This window comes from Anas platyrhynchos, chromosome 9 (genome assembly GCF_047663525.1).
Source record: "Anas platyrhynchos isolate ZD024472 breed Pekin duck chromosome 9, IASCAAS_PekinDuck_T2T, whole genome shotgun sequence".
Taxonomy (NCBI): domain Eukaryota; kingdom Metazoa; phylum Chordata; class Aves; order Anseriformes; family Anatidae; genus Anas; species Anas platyrhynchos.
In genome coordinates, this window is record NC_092595.1 from 429233 (window position 1) to 455285 (window position 26053).

The 26053-nt window shown below is 43.4% G+C and overlaps 1 protein-coding gene and 1 long non-coding RNA gene across 10 annotated transcripts; one reads left to right on the forward strand and one right to left on the reverse strand.

Annotated features, from left to right (window-relative positions):
• Positions 1-25781, forward strand: TSC22D2 (TSC22 domain family member 2). Of its 9 annotated transcripts, none has more exons than XR_011811528.1 (5): positions 1-2744; positions 13092-13165; positions 16807-16915; positions 23032-23083; positions 24204-24348. XR_011811528.1 is itself a non-coding variant. In XM_027464686.3 (5 exons), exons 1-4 carry the CDS (start codon positions 760-762, stop codon positions 23070-23072), a joined length of 2172 nt encoding a protein of 723 aa, XP_027320487.3. In that variant the 5' UTR covers positions 1-759; the 3' UTR covers positions 23073-23083; positions 24204-25781. The 9 variants fall into 9 exon arrangements, 6 of the variants coding, with proteins under 6 accessions (XP_027320487.3, XP_027320490.3, XP_027320488.3 ...); XM_027464686.3 differs by having other exon boundaries at positions 16807-16878; positions 24204-25781; XR_011811529.1 differs by having other exon boundaries at positions 2-2744; positions 13092-13173.
• LOC140003234 (uncharacterized) lies at positions 19667-21180 on the reverse strand. The gene is made up of 3 exons (XR_011811530.1): positions 21045-21180; positions 20601-20660; positions 19667-19843 (listed from the first exon to the last, which is right to left on the reverse strand). It is a non-coding gene; the product is annotated as an uncharacterized lncRNA (long non-coding RNA).
• Positions 25782-26053: the final 272 nt, after the last annotated feature.

Consider the following 26053-nt stretch of genomic DNA (forward strand, 5'->3'; position numbering starts at 1 on the left):
GGGGGGCGGGGCGGCGCCGCTCCCGGCATGCCGCGCGGCAGGACTTGAGCCCCATCTTGGGCGAGGGAGCCGCAGTCGGAGCCCGCGCGCCCGGGGCCGGCGCAGCGCAGCGCAGGGGCCGCCGCCCGCCCGGCCTCCAGCCCGGCCTCCAGCCCGCCCGCCGCCCTCGCCGCGCAGGGGCCGCCGCCCGCCTCCTCCGCCCGCGGCAGACGCCCGCGGCCGGTTCCGAGCAGGATGCGCCTGGCGCTGGTGTCCAGGTAGAGCGCGGAGCGGGGCGGGGGGACGCGGGGCCGCCTGGGCCTCGCCCGGCCAGCGCGGGGCCCTCGGGCGGGCCGGGCCGCGGGGCGCTTCTGCCGCCGCCCCCTGCCCAGCCCGGGCCGCGCCCTGCGCCCCCCACCCGGCGGGCCGGGCCGGGCCGGGAACCGAGCGGCAGGAAGCGCGGAGCGGGGCCGGGGAGCAGCAGCAGCGGCAGGAGGAGGAGGAGGAGGAGGAGGAGGAGGAGGAGGCCGAGCAGGCCCCGCGGCCCGGCGCGGAAGGAGGGCTGCGGCCGGGGAGGAAGAGGAGGAGCGGCGCCGCCGCCCCCCGCGCGGCCCCCGAGCGGGAGCGCCGCGGCCGGGCCCGCCGCAGGGCAGGAAGGCGCCGGAGGATGCGCGGCAGCGCCGGGGGCCCGGCCGGCACGCCGTGACAGCCCGCGCCGCCCCCGGCCGGCGCCGCGCTCGCCGCGCCCCGGCTGCCGGAGCCCCTCCCCGCGGCAGAAACATGTCCAAGATGCCGGCCAAGAAGAAGAGCTGCTTCCAGATCACCAGCGTGACCACGGCGCAGGTGGCCAGCAGCATCACCGAGGACACGGAGAGCCTGGACGACCCCGACGAGTCCCGCACCGAGGACGTGTCTTCTGAAATCTTCGACGTTTCCCGAGCCACCGACTACGGCCCCGAGGACGTCTGCGAGCGGAGCTCCTCCGAAGAGACTCTCAACAACGTGGGCGAGGCCGAAACTCCCGGCAGCGTCTCTCCCAACCTCCTCCTGGACGGGCAGCTGGCCGCGGCTGCTGGCGGGGGAGCTGCGGCTCCGCCAGCCGTGGCCCCCAGCGGGGGGGCTGTGCCCAAGAGCTCTGCCGTGCCCCTGCCGGTTGCCGCCCCCAGCGCTGCCGTGGCAGGAGGCAGCGGCGCTCAAACTGCCTTGCCCTCCACAGGGCCTTCTGCAGCTGCCGCCCCTGGGACAATGTCTCAGACAGTGGCTGCTGCGTGCAGCTCCCGCTTCAGGGTGATCAAGCTGGACCATGGCACAGGCGAGCCCTACAGGCGAGGACGATGGACGTGTATGGAGTATTATGACCGGGACTCTGATGGTGGCGGTGTTCTGGGCAGGACTGGAGATTGCATTAGGCACAGTAGCACCTTCGAGCAGGCCGCTCAAGAGAGGGACAGCGGTCTTGGTGCCACAGGAGGTTCCGTCGTGGTCTCCGCTGTGCCAGCATCGGCACATGGCCCTGATTCCATAGCTGACAGTTCCCTTACTGCTGTGTCACAGCTGCTCCAGACAGAGAAGATGAGCCTACAGCAACCTAGTTTTGTCATTGGGCAACAACAGCAGCCACAACAACCCATAGGTGGGGCCATGCCTCAAAGTACTGCTCAGCCTATGTTTTCAGGGGCTTCAGTAGCAAATCAGCAAATGATGGTGCCGCAGCAATCGCAGCCACAAGTGAATACGCAGAGTGTTGCACAGGCTGGACCCAATGGGAAAGGCATGGCACCTCCGAGTGTAACAATAGGCCAGCCCAGCATGCCTGTGGCACCGCAGCAGGTGCAGCAAGCGAGCATACCAGTGACTCAGCCTCAACAATTTGCTTATTCTCAGTCCCAGATTCCACCACCCGTACATCTATTGCCGACGCAACCTTCTGGTCAGTCTGAATACATGCAACACATGACAATTATGCAGTCTCAAGGAGCTATTCAACAAGCTGCTGCAGGCTCTGTTCCAAGTACTGTGGCTTCCAGCCTGCCTGTGGGCCAGGTGGCTGGCCAGAACCCCTCACCTGTGGGAGCAGCTGTGATGGGGGTGTCGGCGCAGCCGGGTGAAGCGGTCGGACAGGGATCAGCAGTAATGCAGAGTGGCCAGACACAAGCTGGTCAGACTGCCGTTCCGCAACCAGGAGGTGTGGTGCAGCAAGGGATTGGACACGCGGGGGTTGTGCAACAGAAATCTGTGACTCAGCATCAAATGGGTGGAAGCAGTCAAGTGTCTGGAATGCCTGGTGCTCCCCATGCCGTGGTTTCTGGAGTTCAGAACGTGCCTGCAGTTGTGCCCGGTACAAGCGTGCCTAGCGTGTCTACCACTTCTGTTACTATGCCAAATGTCCCTGTTACGCTGGTCCAGTCGCAGCTGACTAGCCACACTTCTGTCAGTAGAAGTACCGGTGTTGTCCAGCAGCAGCATGTCGGACACTCCTTAATACAAGGCGCCCCTAACGTACCTACGAATCTGCCACAGTCAAACCTTGGACAGTTTCAGACTCAAGCTCAACCCGTAGTAGGCCAGATCGATGAGACTAGAAGAAAATCGGAACCCCTACCTCAGCCACCACTTTCTCTTACAGCTGAAAATAAACCTCTTGTGAAGCCTCCCATTCCAGATGCTCTAGCAAACCCTCTTCAGTTACCTGCGAGTACTCCTATGAACAGTCTTGCCAGCTCAGTGTTTGGCATATCTATTCCCGTTGATGGTGATGAAGACAGGTATGAGTTATTTTTTAACACCATAAAAATACCTTTTAGTAAGGGGTAAAAGAATCCTTCAACTTACTGTCAAGTTTTCTATCAGTTCATATTTTTCAAAAAGTCTTAACTGAAATTTTGCTTTCATCGAATTGTACAAAACAGCAGAGTGTTTAGGCAAGTAGCAAACTGTAATCTTTCTCAGGCTGCAATTGTGATTACTTTTCTCTCAAAGCTGGGCAGAAAAGGGCAAGAAAGCTGCTTAATGCACAAATAATTCATCTTCTGAATCAAAGTGACTGAAAACTGTCTGCCCTCCTACACATAATTGCTCAGTGCGTGAAGAAGTCTGTTCACTCCTCTCCTTTCCCCTGAACTTAGTGTAAAATAGCCAGATGACAGCTGGGTTAGAGTAACGCTCCACTGCTGTATTGCACTGTGCCTTGCTGTCTAAGGGCCAACCAGTTGAGGTATCTTGGAAAACTTACAAGCTTCTAGCACCGATTCCGTTTTTTAAATTATCCTGCATTTTACATTACCAGTCAGTGAGGCAAGTACTTGCATCTGGACGTGTGTGTTAGGTGCTGACGTAGTGGAAGCTCTACAGATGATAGGTCTTTGAATGAAAAGGATACCACTTACACTGCTTACTTGAGTGAAGATGTAGACACAATGGAAAGCAAGAAAACGTATTTTGAGGTTGTAATCGAAAAATAATTAAGAACTGTCGATTTTAGTTATGTAGTGTAGCGTGTAATGTGAGAAGGCGTGCTGAAGGGCCTGAGAGAGGGACCATGGATTTCTTTGATTCTCGTAGACTTGTCAGACTGTTCTGGAGGGTAGCATGATGACTAAAGCTGCGCTTACTGACTGCTCCTTTGAGAGAGGACTTCCAAGGAAAGCAGAGTTTAAGCATTGAGTTCATGTCATTAACATTTATTGCTGGGATTACTGCATTTTGGGGGAATGAAACACATGTATATGTGTTATACTTGTTTGTATCTTTAAAAATAGGAGTAACACCTTTATGAAAAGGTCTGATATGCCTAAATTATCCTTAGGCCTTCCCTTCCCTCAGAACACCAGGCTGTCTGATAATGCTGTCAGTGTTGCTTCGAGTGCTTTTTAGTAAAGCTGCTGCACGTGTGGGGTCAGGGTGTCTTGGGTGGAGTAGGTACCCCAAAGACAAATTAGTCTTTTAAGAGTTAGTTCTGCAGTAACAATGGCCTTGTGCTCACTGCAGCTTTGCCTAGCTTCATTTCAGGTGGTAACCTTCCGGATACCTTTATGCAAGCAAGAGCTGGCTTGAAGGCAGCTGAGTTCTCATTAAAGTCATAGAAGACTTAGTTCTGCAGTTAAATTTCTCTGGTGGTTGTGCCTACTTCAAGTGGGTTCCTGACAAACTCTTCGTAGTGCAAATCAGGTTTGATTTCAGCCTGGTATTTTTAATAGCTCTGAATATTTAAAAAAAAAAAAAAAAAAAAAGCTTGTTTTTAATCATGTTAATGATTTTCATTTTGCATAGCTTGTAATACGTAATGTTTGTATAAAGTGTGGAAACAGACGTGACGGTGACAAGTGAATCCCTTACCTCATGGTGAGGGGAAGACTTGTGTGACTTAGAGCTCTAAGTTGCAAACTTTGTGTTGGCTACTAGTGAGACAGGTCTTGGTAGCCATGCCCTGAACAGTGATTTTTAAAAGTTATTTTTGTTTTGTGTTATTTGAGGTTGAGCCACCTTGCAGCACTGCTTTGTGCACTGCTCGCTTCTGAAGCTTTCTCAGAAACGTGGCCACTAGAGCCGCGAGTGAGAAACAGGAACGGATCGGAGCGCAGCGTTCTTTGTACGTGCTGCCCTACGACGTGCAGTAGGGAAACTAACTTGTGGTTATCTTGAAAGAAATGCGTACTTCTCAGTTGTCTGCTTCTGCGCTGGGTGATAAAACCTAGTCATTTGCTGAAGTGGTGCACTGAGCAGGAGCTCTGTGGTGTGTGTCTCTGCCAGCTTGGAATAGCTTGATTTAGTAGCAGTGCTGGTAAGTAATGAAAGCTTACCCTAAACAGGCCCACGCATTGCACAACGTAGGAGACGGAGATCTAAGTTTTTTTACTTCCACTGTTTTCAGACAAAGGAGAAAAGCCTAACAGCTTGTTAAGCGCTGTTTTACCACTTAATTTATATTTGCTTTACTCGCTGAGAAGGCTTTGTTATAAAATTACTGCTTGTTCACTGTTTTCCTCCTTCTCCTGCTTTTTTCCTCTTTCCAGCCGTTTAAATTACACCATTACTCCCCTGGGCTTATTCCAAGCTGCTTAATGGTCTGAAATCAGTGGTGAAATAGTTAATGAAGACCTTCAAGTGTCATTAATAGGCTGAGGGTTGACACTGCGATAAAACTAATAGGGCGCAAAGGGAGCTTGCACATGGTGAGTCACTGCTTCAGGCTGCCTGCGGGTTCAGGAAGTTAACGCTTGGTTTTGTGCAGAGAATTTACTTTGTGATTGCAAGAGCTAGAAACTCTGTGGAAAGCATTTTACTTTTCAACCATAACATGTGACATTAAGGTTGTAGGCAGGTGTCTGCATTTCTTCTGACACCTTTGACTATATTTAAGCATTTTTACATGCTTGAAACTTCACAAACTTGTACAGATTATTCTTATAGTACTCTTCTAAGATAATGATTCATCAGGGAATACTGTATAGCTCTAAATATCCTGAGTTCATCTAGTAAGTCCTTCACCACTTCGAATATGAAGAGGAACTATTTGGTAAAATAGTTTAGGAAGAGACCTCTTTCAAAACAGACCGAGAGCTATAGTAAGAGACAGAGGCCTATTATAAGATGCTGGTCAGCTCCAATGTTGAGAAAAAGTTCTTTGTATTCCTCTCTTACGGTCTACTGTTTTAAATTGTCCCACATCTAAAATTGGAGTGGAGGAAGTGATGCATACGCACATCGAGGTGTGAGGAGATGATACATGTATAGAACTATTTATCTGTAGATGTAGAACTGATTTTTTTGCAAGATGTGTTGCCTAAAAACCTTCAATTTCCTGCCTTGATAGTCCATTACACTTTCACGGCAATATAAATGAAACTGCAGTTCCTTCTGTTGACCTGCTGAATAATGATGAATTGAGTAACCATGAAATCTTACCGGGGAGGGGGGTCCAGAATAAAAAAGCCTTTGACACATCGCAGCCTTCCTTTAAAAAGCAAAGCTCTGTTACTCAGTTTAGGTATCAAAATCGCTAAGATGTTAAAAAGAGAAATATATTCTGTACAAGTTATGAAAGGTCTACTGCATAAGGTTTCTTTCCTCGCAATGTGTCTACAAGTAGAATAAAGTGCAGCAGTATGCAAGGATTGAGGAAATGCTACTCTTACTGAGCTAGATGTGGACGTTGCAAGCCACTTTAAGTTTAATGTCTGCCAAATGCTATGAAAACTGCTAGAACTGGATTTCATGTTCACATCAACTAGCCTTTAACAGCAGCTTGTTTCAGGATCAGCGTATCAGTTCTTCATTCACCTTCATGTCCATGTGTACCCAAATTTGTAGCTGACAGGCATAATGTTGTAGCTGCTTTAATATTTTATTTTGGCTCTTGGGGGAGAAGAAATATGTTGCCTCTGTTAAAAGAATGTTACTGAGAAAGCTTGTTCAAGCCTCCTGCATGTTTGGCAGACTTTGGGGGCAAAATATTACTAGGCGTGTTGGAAAAGGAGCAGAGTATAGATCACTTTCCAGAGATAGCTGACCAGCTTGAACTGTGCCGGCTGTATTCCAGGAATGCTAATGAATGGCTGCAATTGTGGACTGTCAGCTGCAGCAGCTAAACTGTTGAAAACCTGGCTGTACAGACCTCTTCACAGCATACGTCTCTGCTCAGTTAAATCACTTTTTTGTGTAGTGTACTAATTGTTGCTGACAAAGTATAATTGTTGAAACTGAGCTCTTGAGACCCTATTCATAATGTAAGGAAGAAAGAAACGGCATAGGAATGGAGGTAACTTTGGTGTCAGTTTTTTTATGTATTGCCCTGGATGCAGATTTTGTTGTACTCCTGAAGAATGAGCGCTCTGCGCATGCATACCAGCAAGCAGTACTTGAACTGCATTGTTATTGAGTTCTGTCCCTTCCTTCACTGTGTTTGTCAACTTATTAAAACTCCGAACTCCACTGCAGCTAGGGATCTGAATGTGATTTCATCTCCCCTAAAGGGCTCTGAGTAAGAGGGTTTGCAGAGGCAGGTGAGGATGAGATGCGGGCGTGCTCTCGCAGTTCAGTGGCCAGAGCTACAGCACTTGGCACACAGCTGAGAGGGGACCTGCGAGGTGGACGGTGCAGGGGGTGCTATCCACGGATAGTTAACGCAAATAAAGCTGCAATTGGTTGCATTCATGTCGTGTACTTCCTATAGCAAAAGTTCCATAAAGTAACTCTGTCACAGTGCTTTCTAGATTATGGAAAGCTTAACATGTTGTATGTTCTTGAGTGTTAAAAGGCGTTTAAACAGAAAATTGTGATTGCTTGTTTGGCAGTGCTGTTTTCCAGTGTACACTGTTAAATGCCTTTGTTAAGGGCAAATCCATACCATCTGAAACCTAAGGAGGTGTAATTGTTTCAGATGAGATGGTTATTAAAAGGAAAAAAGGGGAAAATACTTGAAAGAATTTCATGAACTTAAACAACTTGGCTTGTTCTGAAGACTGCAGTATACCAGCTCTGAAATAAATGGTTCTCTGTACCTTATGCTCCCAAGTATTTTTGCTCAGCTGCTGTAGGTTTGTTTTTTTTTCTACTCACTACAGCAGAGTGCAAGTTTTCCATAGTCAGCCTCTTTCTCAATGCTGTTTTGTATGATAGAAATAACAGCATATGTTTCATGGGAGCTTTTTGAAAGCTCTCATTAAAAGCTGAACGTTCAAGTCTTTAGGTTTGTTGAGCTAGGCAGGACTCCTGAGCTACTGCCAAGCTACCGGAACTGAAATTGCTCTCAGACATACGCGTCCTCCCAAGTTCCTGATACTCCCTTACAGTAAAGGGTCCATTAAGAGAAAAGGAACTGTTCCCTGTGACTGTACTGGTTATTGAATATCACCCTGTTGCATTTTGAGGTTATGTTTTTTCAGTTGTAAAGCTGATGATTAATAGCTTCTGCTGCTCATGGGAAAAAAAAACACAAAACAAAACAACTTCATATATGCATTTTGTGTGTTAGCAAAGATTCTTTAAAATTCTGTGAAAATTTTACTGCCAAAATATGAGTATTTCAGTTCTGGTAGAGAAATCTAGGTTGTCAGCCTCAGGTGTTTACTTTTAGTCATGTATTTGACAAACTGTAAAGATAAAATTATTTATAGTAAGAAGGTTCTCCAGGCATAAAAGGTTGCTTGAAGTGTAGTGTCTTCATTATTCTTCTTAAAAATCCCTTTATTTTTAAAGTTATAAATTCAAACACGTATTAAGTGCTAGTAAATGCTTTGCGTTACAGGATAATCTATTTTTGCTCACATAAGGCAGGTGAGTTGCCTGTTCTGCCACGTGAAGGACAGCTAGATGCTTGTCTTCTTACTCTGCCTGAAAAAAATTATTCCAAGAGGTTTTTTGTATATATGTTCACCCTCTGAAGCTAGGAATAATATTTGTATCATGACAGCTTGATTGAATTCTTCTCTCACTGCAGTGAGAAGGTGGAAATACTGATCGGTATAACAGCGCTGTCAGCTTCTAGCACAGTGACAGCTGGCCTGTCGGTGTGGTGCTCATTGGAGTTCACAAACCGAGAGAGATCTGTGTCCATAGCAGAAGGCACCTACAGAACGGGACAGGCTGGGTTTGGAGGCACCTGCAGGTCCTTCTGCCGCAGCCCTGCCCCAGCCGGGCTGCTGAGGGCCATGTCCTGGCAGCTTCTGAAGGTCCCCAAGGAGACCCCAGCACCCTGTGGCACCCGCCCGGCACAGAAGCATTGCCTAGGGGCCACAGGGAGCCAGTTTGTGCCCAGAGCCCCTGCCCCTGGTGCTGGTTTGGAGGTTGCAAGGTCCTCGAACGCCTTGACCAACCCTACAGTGCCTCTTTAAAATAACATCTTGAAGCCAAGTGGTAGCCCTTGTGCTGAGTGCGTGTTAGTTATAATTTCGGCAGAAAGAGGTTGTAAAGAACTTGTAAATGGTGTAGAAAGGCAAAGAAGTGAACATGCAAAGTGTGCCATCCATAGTCTAGATTCTAATACCCGCTTAAAAAGCGAAGTACTTAAACCTGTTTGCTAAGAGATGCTTTCTTGACCCATGTCACATAAATAAGGACAGGAAGGATTTTGCTGAGTCTCCTTGAATCTATTTCCCTTTACTTTTTTTTCTTTCTCACAGATCTTTGACAACAATATTTATTTCAAGAACAGGAACTCCTAGTATTTATTAGTAGATAAAATATATTAAATTTCTGTACTGTAACTTCATGTGCAATGTAGTTGGGGGGATTTCAATTCTGGGCTGTTTTCTATGAAAATTAATATTCTCAAGCAAACTGTTCACTCTGCAGTGCCTCTTTCATCAATAATCAAACTGTTCTTCCTTTCATCAATAGGTTTGATGAAGTCTAGTTTGTGGGCAGAGCAAGTAGTAGGAGCCTAATCCTCTGTAGTGATAAGTTCGTATGTATTGCTAAATGCTTTCTTCTTCAGCAGCCAAGCTGAGAGTAGAAGTCAAGGTAATTCTCTTATATTGAGAACTGAGTATGAAAGGAATAGTTGAATTTCAGAGTATTTTTCTTAAATGTAAATGTAAAAGATGAGCACTACCTGAACTCTTAGGCAAAGTTCCCTCCAAGAATGATTGTTAACCTAGTGCAGTTACAGACCTCTGTTATTTAGTTACGTCTTACGATGAGGTGCCTCCCTTTTATCAGTTCGCAGCTCTGTGTACAGGAAGCGTGCTGTCCCACTGTCCTCATTAATTCTTGCCAATGTAATTGAGCTGTAACTCTTCCTTCACAGAGACGTTCACTCATGCTTTCAAAAACTGTAATAAAACCAAGAGAGAAGTCACACTTTTCACGTTCCTGTGTTCTACTGGCTTGGTAGCTTTTGCCTGCCAGATTTTTTGTATATACAAAGTGACATTAATCAGAAAAAGCCTTGAATTTACTGGTGGCAAAACTCGGTAGACCTGAGTGAATACTTAGGTATAGTTGCACCTAAGACATCTCATCTGGTTAGCTTCTCTAAAGCAAATGTACCATGTGACTTGTAGATATTAAACTACTTCAGAAATTAGTTTGAATTTAATGTTGTCTCAAAAGGTTCTGGTATTTTAGACAAGATTTTCCACAGTCGACAGTCAAATTCTTTAAATAAATAAAGCCTCACAAACAAAAGAAACATCACCATAACAAAAAAAAAAGGCATGAGAAAATCAACCAAGCAACCAAAGTGCACATGGGGAAGAAAACTTGCTATTAGATCCTAATTCAGTGTGGAAGTGAGGCTGGGTCACCTGTTGTCTCACAAAGCACTCTCACCTCAGGCGTGTCTGTTCCCTAATGCTATGAAGTGGTGTCTGATCTACTTTGGAACAAGACTATCAAGGACTTCGAGTATGTTTTAAAATGTAATGGTGAGTCAAGTGGAAAAGTGTTTTCTGCAACTACGCATTGCTGTAACAAGTAGAGAACGTTGGCATCCCTTCTGTGTAACTCAGGAAAATGGTGATCCTGCCTGGGAGGGCACGGTGGAGGTACCAGAGACTGCTTTGTTCAGAGCTGCATGCTGAGTGCTCGGAGTATTTGCTGTACCCCTCTGCTGTGACCATTATTAATGTTGATCTCACCTGCTCAGTCCATGCTGTATTCTCACCTTCAGTTCTTTTAAGTGTTTTTACTCTTTTCCCTGGCGAATGTCAGGACTGAAGAATGTTACAGGTGTTATTTCAGAGTCCAGGCCCCCAGAGCAAGGGCAAGCTAATGCCATCATTTCAACAGACCAAGCGGACGGCAGCGAAATGGCTCTGTCAGACTTGCTTACTGTGACCACTTGACAGTCATCTCATTCACTTTCTGCTTAGAGAGCTCTAGTTTGTACAAAAAGAAATATTTTCCAAAATCCTCTTGGTGGAGAAGATTCAGGCTACTGCTCTGATCTTTCCTGTGGAAAGGAATAGGCAACTCTGGTAGGAAACTGGAGTTTTTTTCTCATACCTTAAATCCAAACATCAGGAGTTTGAGGTGCAGCTTAGTTGAAACCAAGCTGTTAATGTCAGACTGGTGTTGCATTTCAGGTGATATGTACTTGAGCTCATTAGCTGCAGTTTCATCATTTCTGGAACCATTGAGAGGGAGTGTACAGCTTGTTTGTAAAGCATCTGAGGCATTGCTGGTGCTGCAGACAGTATCCTGATTGCTGCTGTGCAGTACATCCGGCTGTTCTATCTCCTTCATCTTGAGTTATGTTGCAAAACTGCTGTTAAGCATGTCCTATGTGAAGTGATTTTTTTAGCAGTTAAATTTGTTTCTCTTGATTTTTCTGGTGGAGCTCAGTCCTGTGCTGAATGCTTTGTTTCCACTTAATGATATTTTCATTCACAAGTAGACCATGAACCATAAAGTCCACGGTGGTTTGGAGCCACTGTCCCAAAAACAGGCTGCTAATTTAGTCAGCCTTTCCTGTTGCAATAGTTAAAATGCATCTAAAACTGAATGCAACAGCCTAATTCTTGCTGTTCTCAGCATATGTATTTCAGATATAATGGCTTTAAAGAAGGAACTGTGTAATTAAACACAACTTGATAGCTTTAATCTTTTTTCTCCTTCTTTAATTCCACGTTGACTGCCCCAAGTTTAATATTTGCCAAGTCTCTCATGTAAGCTCTGTACTCTGGTTACCGTGTTTTGTAGGTAGAATATCTGGAGATCCCACAGTTGATTTATAGTACTATAAATAAGAAGTGGAACAGCTGTTAAAAGAGGAGTGGAAAAGGAATTTTGTTATTAGGCTAAACACAATCTTAAAATGCAATAAACTTCGCAGGGAGTTTCCTGATAAGCTGTTGTTAAGTGACAACAAAACCCCTGGTTCAACTCCTAAAGGAACCACCCCAACTGTTTTCATCTGAACACCAAGTCTTTGCAGGCTGTAGCTCCTAGGTACATAGCAAGCTACTAGTGAAACAGCCTTTTGGTGATCAGTACAACATGGAACTGAAAACTAACTTCTGTTTCAAATGCTTCTATGCAATATAATCTTGTATAAGTTTTAGAAGTTTTTTTTCTGTGCATTGATAAATATGGCTAAATAACGGTTTTATTTTGCGGATGCATAGTCAGGTTCCTATAAAGTTCTGTGCAGAGGATAAAGAAAGAGAAGCTTGCTGCTGAATTTCCCATCCTTCTGATGCAAGAGCATTACTCTATAATTAATGACCTTCTAAGAACAGGAACACAAGAATATAGGGTGCTTTACTAATACTTTCTCATCTTCATATGCTAGAATATGAGCTTTCTGTTCAACAAAGAATTTTGTTTTAGAGTGATCATCACTCACTTTCCACCAGAAAAGTAAATGAACTATATGGTTGAAATGAAAGGCAGCTTGGTTTCAGAGTATAAACTAGTCTTTCTTTACTTCTTTATATTCTGTTTCATAGTTAAATTTGGTTCCTGTAGAAATTAAAGTTCTTCCTTTGAATAGAATCCAAGTTCTTGCTAGTGATCTCACGAATTCTCAAAGAATTGTGAAAGATGGGCAGATGGGCATGTAAGGGCCTGGAATCTTTTTTGGAGCAACAGCTATCACCAAGGATGGGAATTCCACCATTACTTTAAGATTTCTTTTCTATTCCTTACTGTTTGCGTGGAAAGCAATTCTGATGTGTAATACAAACTTCTGCAAGTTAAAACCCCAAAACCCATAGTAATCTTATTGTGCTTATACCCAACAAGAATGAGATTTTTCTATTCCTTTGCAGATATTTTAAAGTACATGAAGCCTAGAACTGTTTTCCATCTCTCTTCAGTGCTTAATTTTCCTACTTTTGGTACTGATTAATTGGGGGAGAGGGAGGAAATGGAAAATAACATCTTATAGTGGTCTTACCTGAACCTTGGTAGGTTTATATCCTTCTGGACAGTTTGCATCTGAAACTGTAAGAAATCTAAGTTAGGGGCCAAATAAAACAAGACTTCAGTTAGTATATGCATAGCTTGTGTAAGACTGAAATATCACAACTTCGATACTTCTGCTTAGATTCTCCTCAGTGGAATTGCACTCAACTACTGATTCCATGTTTTGTAGTTGTGCTGCTGATTGTTGCTACCAGAGCATAATGCTTCGTGCTTATCCTTATTGAATTGCATCCTTTTTATTTCAGACCATTGCTCCAATTGGGCAAGATCTTCCTGAATTCTATTCCTGCTGTCCAGAGTGCTTGCAGATCATCTGCAGGTATAAAGGTAGTCTGTACTCCACTGCCCAAGTCGTGGATTAAAGTTTCTTATAACAGACTCGGAGGAGACCCCTGGAGAGCTCTGGCTGATGCATCCTTCCCTTCTTCCACTGAACTTTTGGAGAGCCACGTGTACAGAGTAGTTGATCAATTGTGGACCCACTTTGAATAAGCCATGATCTTAATTACAAAGATGTCATGCAAGGTGGCATTAAAAGCACTACTAATTTAATAATAATTAGATCTTCTGTATTCTTTCTGTATGAGGCCTGTTAATTTTTTTCATAAAGAATTTTTGGTTCACGTAAGCTTCTAAAATGGCAATCCATGCCAGTTTGCTGCTGTATAGGTAATAATAGGTGCTTCTATTTGGCTTTGATTTTCATCTGAGGTATTGAACGTGGGTTGTTTGACCTGTTAGTTTCATGTTCTTCACCTTCATGGGTACTTTGGCATTTTTATTCTTCTGCATCATCCCTATCCTCAGTTAATCACTGATACTGAGACAGAACTGTCTGAGGTGGAGTGGTATGAACATTTATTGCGACACCTTGAATAATTCTTGGTATTCTTCAGGTATTCTTCCTTTTGTGGCCTTTAACTGCTGCTGTTGGCCAGTACTTGAAGCATGCTCAGCTGTGTAATGAGCAGCAATGCTCCTAGGCCTCCTTTGGAGGTGGGAGGTGGAAACAAGGCCGCTGTGGGTCGTGTTGGTAACTGCTACTTCCAGAGCCAGTACCCTTATTCAAATGAAAAAGCATCTGTCTGTGTACTTGAAATTTTGCCAGCTTTCCTGGGCATGCTTTCTAGCAAAGCAGAGCTCTCTCGAGTAAAGTTTCAATTTGGCACGAGTGTGCCCTGATTAACAGCAGTGGGAGGGAGGATACCCTTCCAAAGGTGGGGGGAGAGGTCGGATATTGTTCAGACTTCGCTTTTGAAGGGACAAATTGATGTTTCAGGTATGCAGAGAACTGTTAAAAATGTCATCCTTTAAATTTAGATCAAACTTCTGTCATGCTAAAACTGCTGTTAGAGACAGTTCTGGAGTGTGTAGAGAGCACTGGAGTTCGTGAGCGTTTAGAGGAAATAAATCTCCTGTAGGACTTTGTCACAGAGAAACGGACTCTTGTACAAAGCGAGATGCAGTTTGAATGCCTAAACTTGCTGTGCTAGTCAGCTGTCATAGGCTCGGGATCTGGGATCAAGCCATCCTTGGGAACACCTCTTCTTCTCCAACCAGAGATGGAGAAAAATGCCTGGTGGGGCTCCTCTGGTGAAGTGCTGGGGGCCGCATGTCTAGCTGGCTGTTGGGCCCTGCTGTGTGCCTGCCAGCAGCTGGGACTGAAGCTTGGTGCCTTCTTCTGGGGAGGGAGCCTCAGGAATCAGCTTCCCTGGTCCGGGCGGCCCCTGGGTCCCGTGGGGACTTCTGGTGTGCGGTGGCTGCGCTGCAGGGGAGGCTGCGCTGCTGCTGTGAGCAGTTCTCTCGCTCGTTTCAGCAAGCTGAAAGGAGTTCGGTAATTCTCCAACCCTTCACAGTTTAATGTGGTTAAAAACAGGTGCCTCAGCAGCCTGGAGCTCAAACATCGGCTCAGCCCTGCATGTCAGACATTGGTTACTTCTCTGGATTTGCTCTTTGTATTGAGCCACCCCCCGTTAATGTCTTGAGTGAGGTAGAGCCGCAGAGTAGGAAATGTGAGTTGTCTAAGGTAACATACCCTGCTGCTGAGATTTTTGTAAAAATGAGAATTTAACAAGAAAACTTGCTCGTGCTTTTTCAGATATTTTCCAGATACTTGCTTAAGAATTGTGAGAGTATATTGCATGTAGGGTGTCAGTGCAAAAATAGATTGTGTGAAATATGTGCTGTGTGGTTGTAAGCCACAACCTTTCAAAGCTAGCAATAGGTTTTGCATGATGCAAGTAAATTTATCCTGGGAGATAAATGACTTTTTGTTTACAGACTTCTACATATGCACGAGATATCTTAATTAGAAAGAAGAGGTTGGGCCTCATCCTTCCTTTAAGCGAAGGAGTGCTGTTGTGTCTGCAGGTGCCAGTTACTTCCTATGTTATGTTGCTGTATCCTTTACCTGTTGTGCTGCTACGTACTGCTCCTCCCTATAATTACTTGAATTAATTGTCACTCAAGCGTGCAATACTTAGGAAAACATAAGTTCTAACATGAAATCATGGTATTTGGTCAGTTTGATCAAGCAGTATCTGCAGCAGGCTTTAAGCTACATTCATGGAGGGTAGAGAGTTGAAGGTAGGAGATGGAGTGACAGACACCACAAACAAGCGATTCCTGATCTGTGCTGAGCTGTGCGTTACTAGCTACTAACCCTGCTGGGCTGTTTGTATACAGCTGTCATGGGAATCAAGGTACTGCAGGTTAATAGCGTCTTATGGAGCTGCTTCTGTGATTTTTCTTATGATTTCAAGTATACATACAGTAATTGTGCTTAAATGGGAATAATTACCTTGAAGACAGTTGTTTTTAAGAAGTATTCTTGCTGCAAACTTAGAAAAGGGATTGACACCTGTGCTTCTAACGGTGGTATGAGCTTCTGATCTTAAAACTGCCTTCAAAAGGAAGCTGAGCCAATGCTAGCTCTTCTGAAGATTGTTCAGCTAAGTTGTTAAATTCTTCTCCAGGGCTGGCACAGCTACACCAGTGTCAGGATACGCAGCAGTACTGATGAGTTCTAAGCTTGGGTGTAATGCTGATACAGCTACTAGCAGTGGGGAGTTTTGACTTTGTGCTTCCTCTGGTATCCTATCAGCAATCAGTCTTCAGATGAGTGTTTGGATAATTATGGTCTTCAAATTACCCTCTTGGTATAATTGCTATCTGTGGGCAAATACGCACTGAACAAGGAGGAGTCAGGCTGTCTTAAGGGTTTGGCATTGGTGACAGAACTTGTGCCACCGTGTCCTGTGTTCAGAAAAGTGACCAGTCTGCTGGAGCTTGGTGAGACCCAGGGCAGCAGCTGGTGCTCAGGTTTAGGGCTCAGCAAGGGGCCCAACAGCAGTTGTCCCATTGTACGTCAGGGGAAGCGTGAGGACAGCTGTGACAACCGCTTACAAAGGTAGCGAGATCTTCAATTCTGTATTTCAATTTTAACTTAACCTGTTCTTCAGTTTTCATCTTTAGTAGGTTGGATGTGGCCTATTTAGCTCTGACTCGGGAGTCCAGTTAGAGAATTCCTGTGTTTCTAACGTGAAGTAGGGTGTAAGGTAGAACAGATACACTGGGTAGTGTTCTAGAGCCATTTTGTGCAATGCCTTGAATGTGGGTATGTACAGCACTAGGGTGCTACGCAGATTACCTATAGGAGACTGTCAGCATGCTAGGAGATGTTTCATTAACAGCTTTTTCTGTATAGTCCTTTACAGAAGCAACCTAAAATAGCATGAAAATCAGTAGGAATTATGGAATCGATGTGTCTTTAATGGAAACTCATAGAAACAGTAAGGACGTTCAGCCAATCAGTCTTTTCTTTAGGTATTCTCTAAAGTCTAAACATGTGGATGAAAACTTAACCTGTCTGGATAGCTAAATTATTTTGGTAGAATAAGAGTTAGTGTTTATATTATATATCCATTTTCAATATCTCTGTTTGATTCTTGGATCTCATAGGAATCCGTCAACTGCATTCTACCAAGCGTTCCATTTCAACAAGTTACGTGAGTCAAAGACCTTCTGGGATAGGTATGAATGCTTAAATATGGAATGCATACATGCTGAGGTATGCATGAACGGCTTTGCTCTATGCAAGTTTCTCGTCATTTCATTTGCGCAGAACTGTTGCTTGTGTCCAGAACTTCATGTTGGACCTCTGTTGCCTGGAAGTCTGAAAGCAGACATGGAGTTGAAATATCTGTAATGAAACTTATAACTGAAGTCTGAAATGCTATTTTTCTTCTTCCTTTATTATGCATGTGTACTACTTAAAGTATAAGCTGAAAGAGTTTAATGCTGGTCAGCTAATAGCTGGCCTTCAATAAAACATTTTACAGCTTCCTTAAAAACAAACAAACAAAAAAAACCAAACAACTTTGACATTGTGACTCTTAAGTCTTATGTCAGAAAAAAAAGGTTGTGAAAATGTATTTAAACACAATTTTAATAAAGTTAAAATCTTTCAGGCTTGAGGCCAGGAAAGGAAGCTTAGTGGCTTGTTTCATTCTGCTGAAGTTAAACTAGATGGGTAACAAACACAAACTGTGACAAGGTATGAAGACAAAGTAAGCTTACTAAGCTGGCATTGAATTCATGGCGAGAAACTGCAATGAAGTGCAACAAAGTCATATTTGTTACAGATATGACTCGCCAGAGATGCATTACTAATTCATCAGTAGCTGCAAATGGTTTCTTTCCTGCACTTTAATGATTTTGAAGGTTTTTTTTTTTATTGTCAGCATTAAGTCCTAGTGACTATGTGACTTAATGTTTTGCGATGCTCTGGCCTGTCACAATACTGCTTAGCAAGCTCTGTGGAGTATAGATCTTATTTTTCTTATTTTTATTTTTTTAAGTATTGGTAACAATTTCATCACTACTGGCTGCATTTGACTTGAGAGGCTCTTCAACTTGCAAAAGCTTAACTGAATCCTTTAAAGTTTGCTTGGCAATAATTTGTATATTTTACAACACTGATGCTTAAAAGTAATGCTAATGCATCCTGCTGTTTTTTGTTAAAGTGCTAGCTTTAGGCCAAGTTTCAAAAGCACATCTTTTCTTGTACAAATGAGTATTTTTGTGTTGAGCTCTGGATGATGCCATTTCTCTGTATTTATGGGACAGTGTTAGTATTTATGTTCGAGGACTTAGTTAACTGAAGCAAACCTCAGGGACTTGAGTATAGGTTGGTACGTAAACCAAAAATGCACTGTAAGGTCTATCATTTATCTGTTTCTAATTTTTGTCTCTAACTTGAAATAATCCTTAAGATGCAGAAGTGGATTCAAAAAACCCAAGCAACTAAAATTGGTAGTGATTATAACTGAGACAGATACTAGTTTCATGTATAATGTCCAAAACAGGCACTGGAAATGTGAAATACAGGAGGAAAAAAGCAATATAAGTGGCTTCTGAAAAATAGTCTTGTATCTTTGTTGAACACTTCATAGTGAAAGCAAGCATTTGTAAAAGTGTTGAAGCAACTTCATCAGGGGTGGTGCAAGCATTTCCAGTGAAAACCTGACGGGAGCTGAAGCCCAGTCCGTGCTCTGGGCCGTGGGCACGCAGAGGGAAGCCCCAGCAGGCAGGGGCAGCCTCCAGTGCCAGCAGGAGCCCGTTCTCAGGCCTGGGATGTCTGATGGCAAGTTAAGTGGTGTGGGGCTTCTGTGGTCTCAGGTTTGTGAAAGAAGTCTCTGCCGCAAAAAAAATGAAAGTCCTGAGTTCCTCAGAGTCCTTGTTTCCTCATCCCAAAACTTAGCGGTTCACGTGCTACAGAACATAATGATCTTAAACCTGGTCGTAGGCTTTTAAACTGTGTTCTGCAGCTCCTTCAGAAAGTGTGTGAACCTCAGGGATTTACTTGTTAGGAGAATTTAGTGCAAACATAGAAGAAAATCTTCCTATGTCACTGTAGTATTGTTCTGAACAAGTATGGATTGTTTTCCTGTGAGCAGCCATCTCCTGGGACTGTTGGAAGCCAGCGAAGTGGCTACGTGCTATCACAATAGATACGTATTGCTAAAAATTCTTGACTAAAATAGAGGCAAGTATTTCTCACTAATACCCCTCAGCAGGGAAGAGTGATGATAACATTCAAACTGTTAAATAGTAGTGAAGTGAGGAGCCCTGCAAATGTTTTCCCTTCTTAGTTTTCGCCTAGGTGTTGCTCAGGGCATGAGTCTCAGCAGTCTTTTTGACTGGCACTATTACTTCAGAGGATTAAGAAGGGGAGTAAGGGCTTTTTGGCATATCCATATGAGTCTCCCCAGTGAGGGGAAAGAACAAGTTAACATCCTTATTGTTTTAGTTTGAAATTCACTTACAAACGGAACAAATACCTCTGAAATACCTTACTGATCCTTTCAGAAAGGTTACTTCAAAATCTCATTTAAAGTGGCAACAAGGAAGGAGCTAGGAGAGGTCAGCTAGTTCAGGGATGTCTCAGGTTGTGGTTTATGATGCCATCTTTTCCACCTTCAACTAAAGCAGGATAGATCTAGTGCTGGAGTTACCGTGTGTTAGCTGGGGGATGTCACTTGCCACCAGTGTACCTCTTGCTGTAGGTTCTGCAGGTAGTCTTTCCTGCTCTCACAGGGTCAGCAAAGCTGGGTGATAGGCTTAATGTATCTCAAGGTGGGATGTGGAAGTACAGTGTCTCTTGATATTAAATTAAAAAAAAAAAAGGCAAGAAAATGCAAGGAAACCTGTGCATTCTGGGAGTTTTTGGGGGGATGACTTCCCCGCAATAAGTTTCTCTAAGGTAGTACGTTAATCAGTAATGTGGCTAAACACAGAACGTGCTCTTAAACTGGAAACACACAAGCTTCAAAACTGGCCTGCAACGTCCTGTCAGTAGGACTCGCGGTCTCACTTAAATGTGGAATGCTGTTACCTGCTGTAGTTCCTGACAGCGCCAAGGTGGGCCTGTGTGTAACTCACCTTCCTAATGCAAGTAGTGCTGATATGAAATCCGTGCATTACTGAGGACTGGAATCTGTAAAGATGAATGTTGGTTTTTGAACCATGCAGAGTGAGTTAAGTTGTAAATGCCTTTCTTTTGGAACTTCAATTCTTAGTCTTTCTACCTAGCTTTCAAAGCAAATTGTGAAGTTAAGTACAAATCTCTTGGAGGGATGATGGGTCTATCTAAAGTCACTGATGGTGAAAATACTGACTGACCACAGTGGTGCCTGTTGAATTCACCATCAAAATGGATTATAATGCATCCATCCTTCAGGTAGTGCTGAAGGTTAAATTTTCCTCCTACCATTAACAAAGTCAACGTTAAGGCATTAACTTTTTCTGCTGTCTTCCGATCTACTGATCCTCAATTTTTACACTTTATTCACTTTCCTTTGAACAGTGTCATTCAACTTTTTGGAATAGTCTATAGTAAGCAAGTTGTCCTGAACCATAGAATTACATTTTACAGAAAAGCACTTGTCTGATCACTGTGCAACACCAATACTGCCCGTAATTTATATACTGGCATACGTTGTGCTATCAGGCCTACCAAAGAATTGTTTCACATTATTATAGCTTGTTGATGATACTGAAGCCTCTGAGTGACATCTTTCCACCCTTGTGGGATACCATATCTCCACAGGAGAAATTTTTGTAGCAGTGAAGTCAGAATTGTACTAAGGTTTTAACAATGTGCTGCCTTCTGGAAAGTGCAATTGCTCTACATTAAATATAGAATATTAATGTATTAAATATACACTGGAAATCAGATGTGCACTTTGACTTACCAGTTCTCTTCTTGTTTTCTTCATTTGTGTGTAAATGGTGGTCCAAGAGGCTTCTCTTCCCTGTTGACAAGGCATTTGAAACAAAACAGTGCTGTTCTTGAGTTGCATATACACATTAAGAATATTTTTCCTATGTAAGGAATTACGAGGTGCAAGCTGTAAGTGTTGGATAAAACTCTTTTATTCCAAAAGCTGCATACCTGATGGTGTGCTATAGCTAAGCAATGTTATCAGTCATATCTAGTTTTGCCCATGGTCTTCTCAAAATGTGAAAACTATATTTAAGGCATTGGGATTTTTGAAATCATCTAAATGAGGAATTTCTCAGACTAAGTAGTTTTTTGTCTATCTGCTGCGTATGGTAGAAGGGCCTTCCCCAGAGAGAGGTGGTTAAAAAGCAAAACTGTAGTCGTGAAAGCTGACAGAGATTGCTACAAGTCTCACCTTGGTGCGGTGACCTCCCCTGGCCGGCTCCCTCACCCCGGGGCAGGGAGCTGTACCCACACGTTGCAGGTCTCCCAGGCTGCTGCTGCTCTGCAGTGTTGTATTTCCAGCAGACACCCGGGAAGTTGAGTCTCCCTTGACAGCAAGCGCTAGCAATCGTGACGCTTACAGCTGCTTGTAGATAATTTCCTCTGCTTCCTCGTCCTGGTTGGCTGCTCTGTAACGTGCTCCAGCCACAGTACCTCCCTCACAGCCCTTTCCCCTGACTTACCCAGGGATACTCGGCCCATCCTAACGCAGAGGGCTACCCCACCTCCTCTCCTTCCCTGCCTGGCTCTGGAGCAGCCTGCAGCCGTCCCTCTCAGCGCTCCAGCTGCACGAGCCATCCCACCCATGAGCTGAAAGTGCCGGTTCCCCCTGCTCCTTTTCCCCCTGCTATGTGCGTTTGTGTAGAGGCATTTGAGCCCCTGCACAACTGGAACACATTTCTTGGTAAATGCGTGTTCAGCAGCTTACTTACAGATGGCAGGCTTTGTTTACTTTACCACCAGAGGCCGTTACTTTCTGAGTCTCAGAAGCCAATTCCCTTTACTTGTAAATGCTCAGTGCTGGGTACCGGCTGTTTTTGTGGGACTCTGTAAAATGGGCTTCCCTGAAGTGCCGTGTTCTTTCAGCAGTGAGCCTTTGTCTCACATACGTAACTAATATTTATGACCACCTTGCTGATACTCACTGTAAAAAGCTTTAAGTATTTTTTCTTAGTGTGTGGTATCAGCGAGTGTTATGTGTTCCTAAAGGGGCAAGTTTCCAAGCCTGACTGCAAACCTTCCGCTTTTCCTGTATATTAACTTTTTTTTTAATGTGGCTGCACACTGCTGATAGCAACTTCCTCCTCTGGTGGAGCGTATCGGTAGGTGTCACTAGCAGGCCCGGCAAGTAGTCCAAGAACTGCAGTCTTGTGTCCGGCACGGGGCTGTGGGCTGAAGTTGGATCACCAGGACCTAGTATAGGAGGTCAGACAAGGAGAGTAAGGGATGACAGAAAATGCACGTGGTTTGAATTTATTCTGTGGCTGCCGTGGATGTGTTCCTCTGCTGAATCCTGCCTTATGCCCGGGGGTGGGCTACACCTCTTCTCCACCTAGAGAATCAGTCTGGAGGAGATCAGGGGACACCCCCAGATTTGTGTTTCTGTGTTGTGACTTGAAAACAGCCAGCCTAAAAATACTAAGACCTGAATTGCTGTGATCTGATATTTAAAGATGTAGTCCAACATCTTGTTTGCCACAGTAAATCTAAAAGCCACCCGCTTTCTTGTACTGACTGAGATGTTTTGTCGGACTGCTCTGCATTCGTATGTCTTTTGGAACAAGGCTGACTCAGAGCTGCAAAAGGGCAGTGCATTTTCTAGATCATTAAACATGATCCTCTGAGAATTCACTGAAACTGAGTAAATGCTCTTGTGGAGTTACAGGTCTGTGGACGTGTCTTATACTCCTATTGACTACCGCTGCTTGGTTGCAAAGTAGTGAAGGCAATGCAGATCCAATTATTTCCTAATGGGAAGTAATCTTCAAGTAAAGCCAGAGAACAAATATTACACTTTTTTTTTTTTTCACTGCTTTATAAAAGCAATTTAGCAGAAATTAAACTAGAGGTACGGACCTCATGAATATCCCATGCCCGCTTTCCCCAGGAAAGAAAGCTGAAAAATGAGCCAGGGAATTAAAGCAGTCATTCTACTGGCTATTCAAATGTGCTTTCCTGTGTCAGACCTGTAGTCCAAGGAATTACAGGCTGAAGGAGCAGTGTCTTGTAAGTGCTCTGTCCTAGGCAATACGGCTGGGGGGACATTACGTGCTTATGCATTGAACCTTTGACCCTGAAGCTCTAGCCTTTCAGAAAACATGTTCTGGGAATCCTATGGGTGCCGAGCTTTAACGCAACGATATGGTAATGCTCACAAAGTTTTCTGTTTGTATTTACAGTGCATCTGGTGCAAGTGTTGTTGCCATTGACAACAAAATAGAACAGGCAATGGTAAGTAAAGAAACCCAAGCTATTATTTCTAATAGGTTCAGCAGTTTGTCATTGAGCATAAGTTTCCAGCTGTTTTGTCCTACAAGTCAGTAACTTTCCTTCAGTTGAGTCAGATGGAGAAAAAAAGGATTTGTTTGAAAAAGGGATTTTATATATAAACTATGGGATGACCACAAACAAGGTATTTCTTTTAACTTTTAACTTAGTGACATTTTGCTTATGCTTGTCACTTACATTGTTGGCCCAAAAATGTTCTTAATGAATTTTTATATAAATTTCCGTGAACAAGCTGAGACTGAATTTAAAGCAGTGCTGAAAATAGCACGAGTCTCTTATTTTAGTGATGTTCATTTCTGGTTTCTTCATTGTCCATTTTACTGTGCCATCCTTCACAGTTAGTTCAGCTTCAGTTAAATTCAATTTGATTTTTCTTTGTGCTGATTTAGGGGCTTTCTTATTTCTTGACCTTTGTATACCTCAGTGCTTGGGATTCAACACAGGACTCCTACCACCAGGTCAAAACTTTAGAGCTGATGCTTCCATTCTGGGTAGCTTCATAATTCTAGGGCTTTGTCTTCAGCATAACTGAGGTGACAAGGCTTCACGCGGTGGCAGGTGATGGTTTATGTGTACTGCAGTCCTGCCTATTGAAGCTGTTCATGGGAGAAAGCTTCATTTGAGCAGCTAACGCAGGCCTCGAAGGCCATAAGGATAGGGTAGTACCTGAAGGTTACTGTTGTCCTAATATTCTGTAGGATTATACGTACATGCAATATAACAGAAAGACCCTTTCAGAAGTTCTGTATCTACTCAGGTTACTTTAACTTCGTCAGTGTTCCTTGTTCTTCAGTGGGGGTGAGGTGGGATAGAAGTCAGTGATAACAGAAACGTGCTTAGGTGGCTGTGTGCTGGAACGTGGTTACTGCTGAATGCTGCAAGCAAAGCTTTGGATGTATGGGCTGCTTTACAGTGAGTTAAAGCACTAGGTTAACTGTTCTTGAAGGCTAATTTGTTCAGGCTAACTATAAATTATTATTTATAGTGAGGCAGTGAATTCTGGGCTTGGGGTGGAACGGCACTGTTCTTCCAGTTGGAGTAACTGTCAACTTGTTCTTTGCAGGATCTAGTGAAAAGCCATTTGATGTATGCAGTAAGAGAAGAAGTGGAAGTCCTGAAGGAACAAATAAAAGAATTAGTTGAAAGAAACTCTTTACTTGAACGAGAAAATGCACTGTTAAAATCTCTTTCAAACAATGATCAGTTATCCCAACTTTCAACCCAACAGGCCAATCCTAGTAGCACTTCACAAGCGCAAGCAGTGATAGCACAGCCTCCACAGCCAACACAACCTCCACAGCAGCCGAATGTCTCCTCAGCGTAAAGCTTTCTTGCCTCGTTTAAAAACAAAAAAACCTGAGAGCAGTCTGTCCTTGTGTGCCACTGATGTTCTTTCCACTTTATATGAAAGCGAGTAGCCATGCTTCTGTTGTGTGTTTGGCCTTTTCAGTATTAGACAATCATTCTCCAAGAGCTTTCCCTCACTGATATGTTATGAAGTGCAGTTGGTGTCCATTATGTCATCAGTGCACAAGGGGAGTGGTAGGTAGTGGTTAATGCAGAGAATGCATTTGCTTGGTGTGCCAGAGTGAGGTCTTTAAGAGCTTTGGTGGCTCTCCGAGGTTTCCATTGCCCATGGATTACTTTGAGCCTTGCTATCTTGTAAGAAGTAACAATTCATCTTAAGAGCCACTGTTCTTTCAATATAAGTAACATTTGCCTACATTAGTTTCATTTATTTGTTTTATTTATTACAGGGCTGCTATTTTCATAATGTACATGAACAATGTCACAGAACTTTTTTAATTTTTTAATAAATGTATGTATCAGTAAAATGATAGATGGGATTGCGTTTAATAGATAAAATGTTTAGGCAATAATTGAACAAAAGAATCCTGGCATATTTCTAACACTAATGGCAATTTACCTTTGGTATTTATTTACGGTAGTAAAGATCCAGCTTGAATGTAAATTTTGTATAGAGTGTAAGTATGAAGACCATAGTGCATCTGTACAGGTAGTCACCAGTTATTGTGATATAATAAATAATTGATGGGCTATTTTGATGAAGAAAACTTTGCTCATTTCTGTTTCTACTTTCTAATAGAGAGAAATTGCCACGATTCCTCTGCTTTTTGACATTTCGTATAATTTTTTTTTTGGGTGGGAATAAAAAGCTGTGAAATTGTTCAACCTACTTTGTAACCAAAGAAGCAAAGCTGTGTAATTGAGTTTTTTTATTTTATAATGCACATTCTTTATGTATTTTTATTTAGTGTTTTCTCATTCACAACTTTCTTTGCTGTCTAGCATGATCTGCATGACCTATAATCTTTGAACCACTTTCGTACCTCATGTTTTTATCCAGCACTCTTATTGTAATATGTAATAGTCTGTGAACAATGTCAAATAAAGAAAGAACAGCTGGTGTTGGTGGAGCTGAGCTAGTGTGCTATGCACTAGTTGTTTAAAAAAAATGAAGTGAGCCATCTTTTGTTCATTTAAAATGGTGTTTTGAATTTCGTATGCAGAAAACGTTTTGTTACATTGCAGATTTTAATGTATTTAATAAATGCAACATGCAGATTAAGTGCAGTGTATACTGAGTATTTAAATTAAAAATGTACATTTCATAAATACAGTTTCAAGCGAGACCATCATTTGTGTAAACTAACACAGTGTGTCAAATTGATGTATAAATATATATTTTAACACATTTTCTGAAATTAAATTGCAGTTTTGTTGAAAATTCATGGCTGTAGATATTGTTACAATGTAACTAAATTCTGTAGCTTTTTTAAATTCTGTATTTTTTATCGAAACAAAGGCAACTAGGGAGCCAGTAGTGGAATAATGCTGAAATTCTAACTGCAGTGCTGGAGTTCTAACTGCTTTTCTTGCAATAATCTTGCT

What these genes read in the sequence shown, in the direction of transcription:
- TSC22D2 (XM_027464685.3), top strand. Translation starts at nt 760, where the DNA reads ATGTCCAAGATGCCGGCCAAGAAGAAGAGCTGCTTCCAGATCACCAGC. An exon ending in GTTGATGGTGATGAAGACAG is followed by an intron (nt 2,745 to 16,806) that starts GTATGAGTTATT and finishes TGGATCTCATAG; the next exon opens with GAATCCGTCAACTGCATTCT. An exon ending in TCAAAGACCTTCTGGGATAG is followed by an intron (nt 16,879 to 23,031) that starts GTATGAATGCTT and finishes TTGTATTTACAG; the next exon opens with TGCATCTGGTGCAAGTGTTG.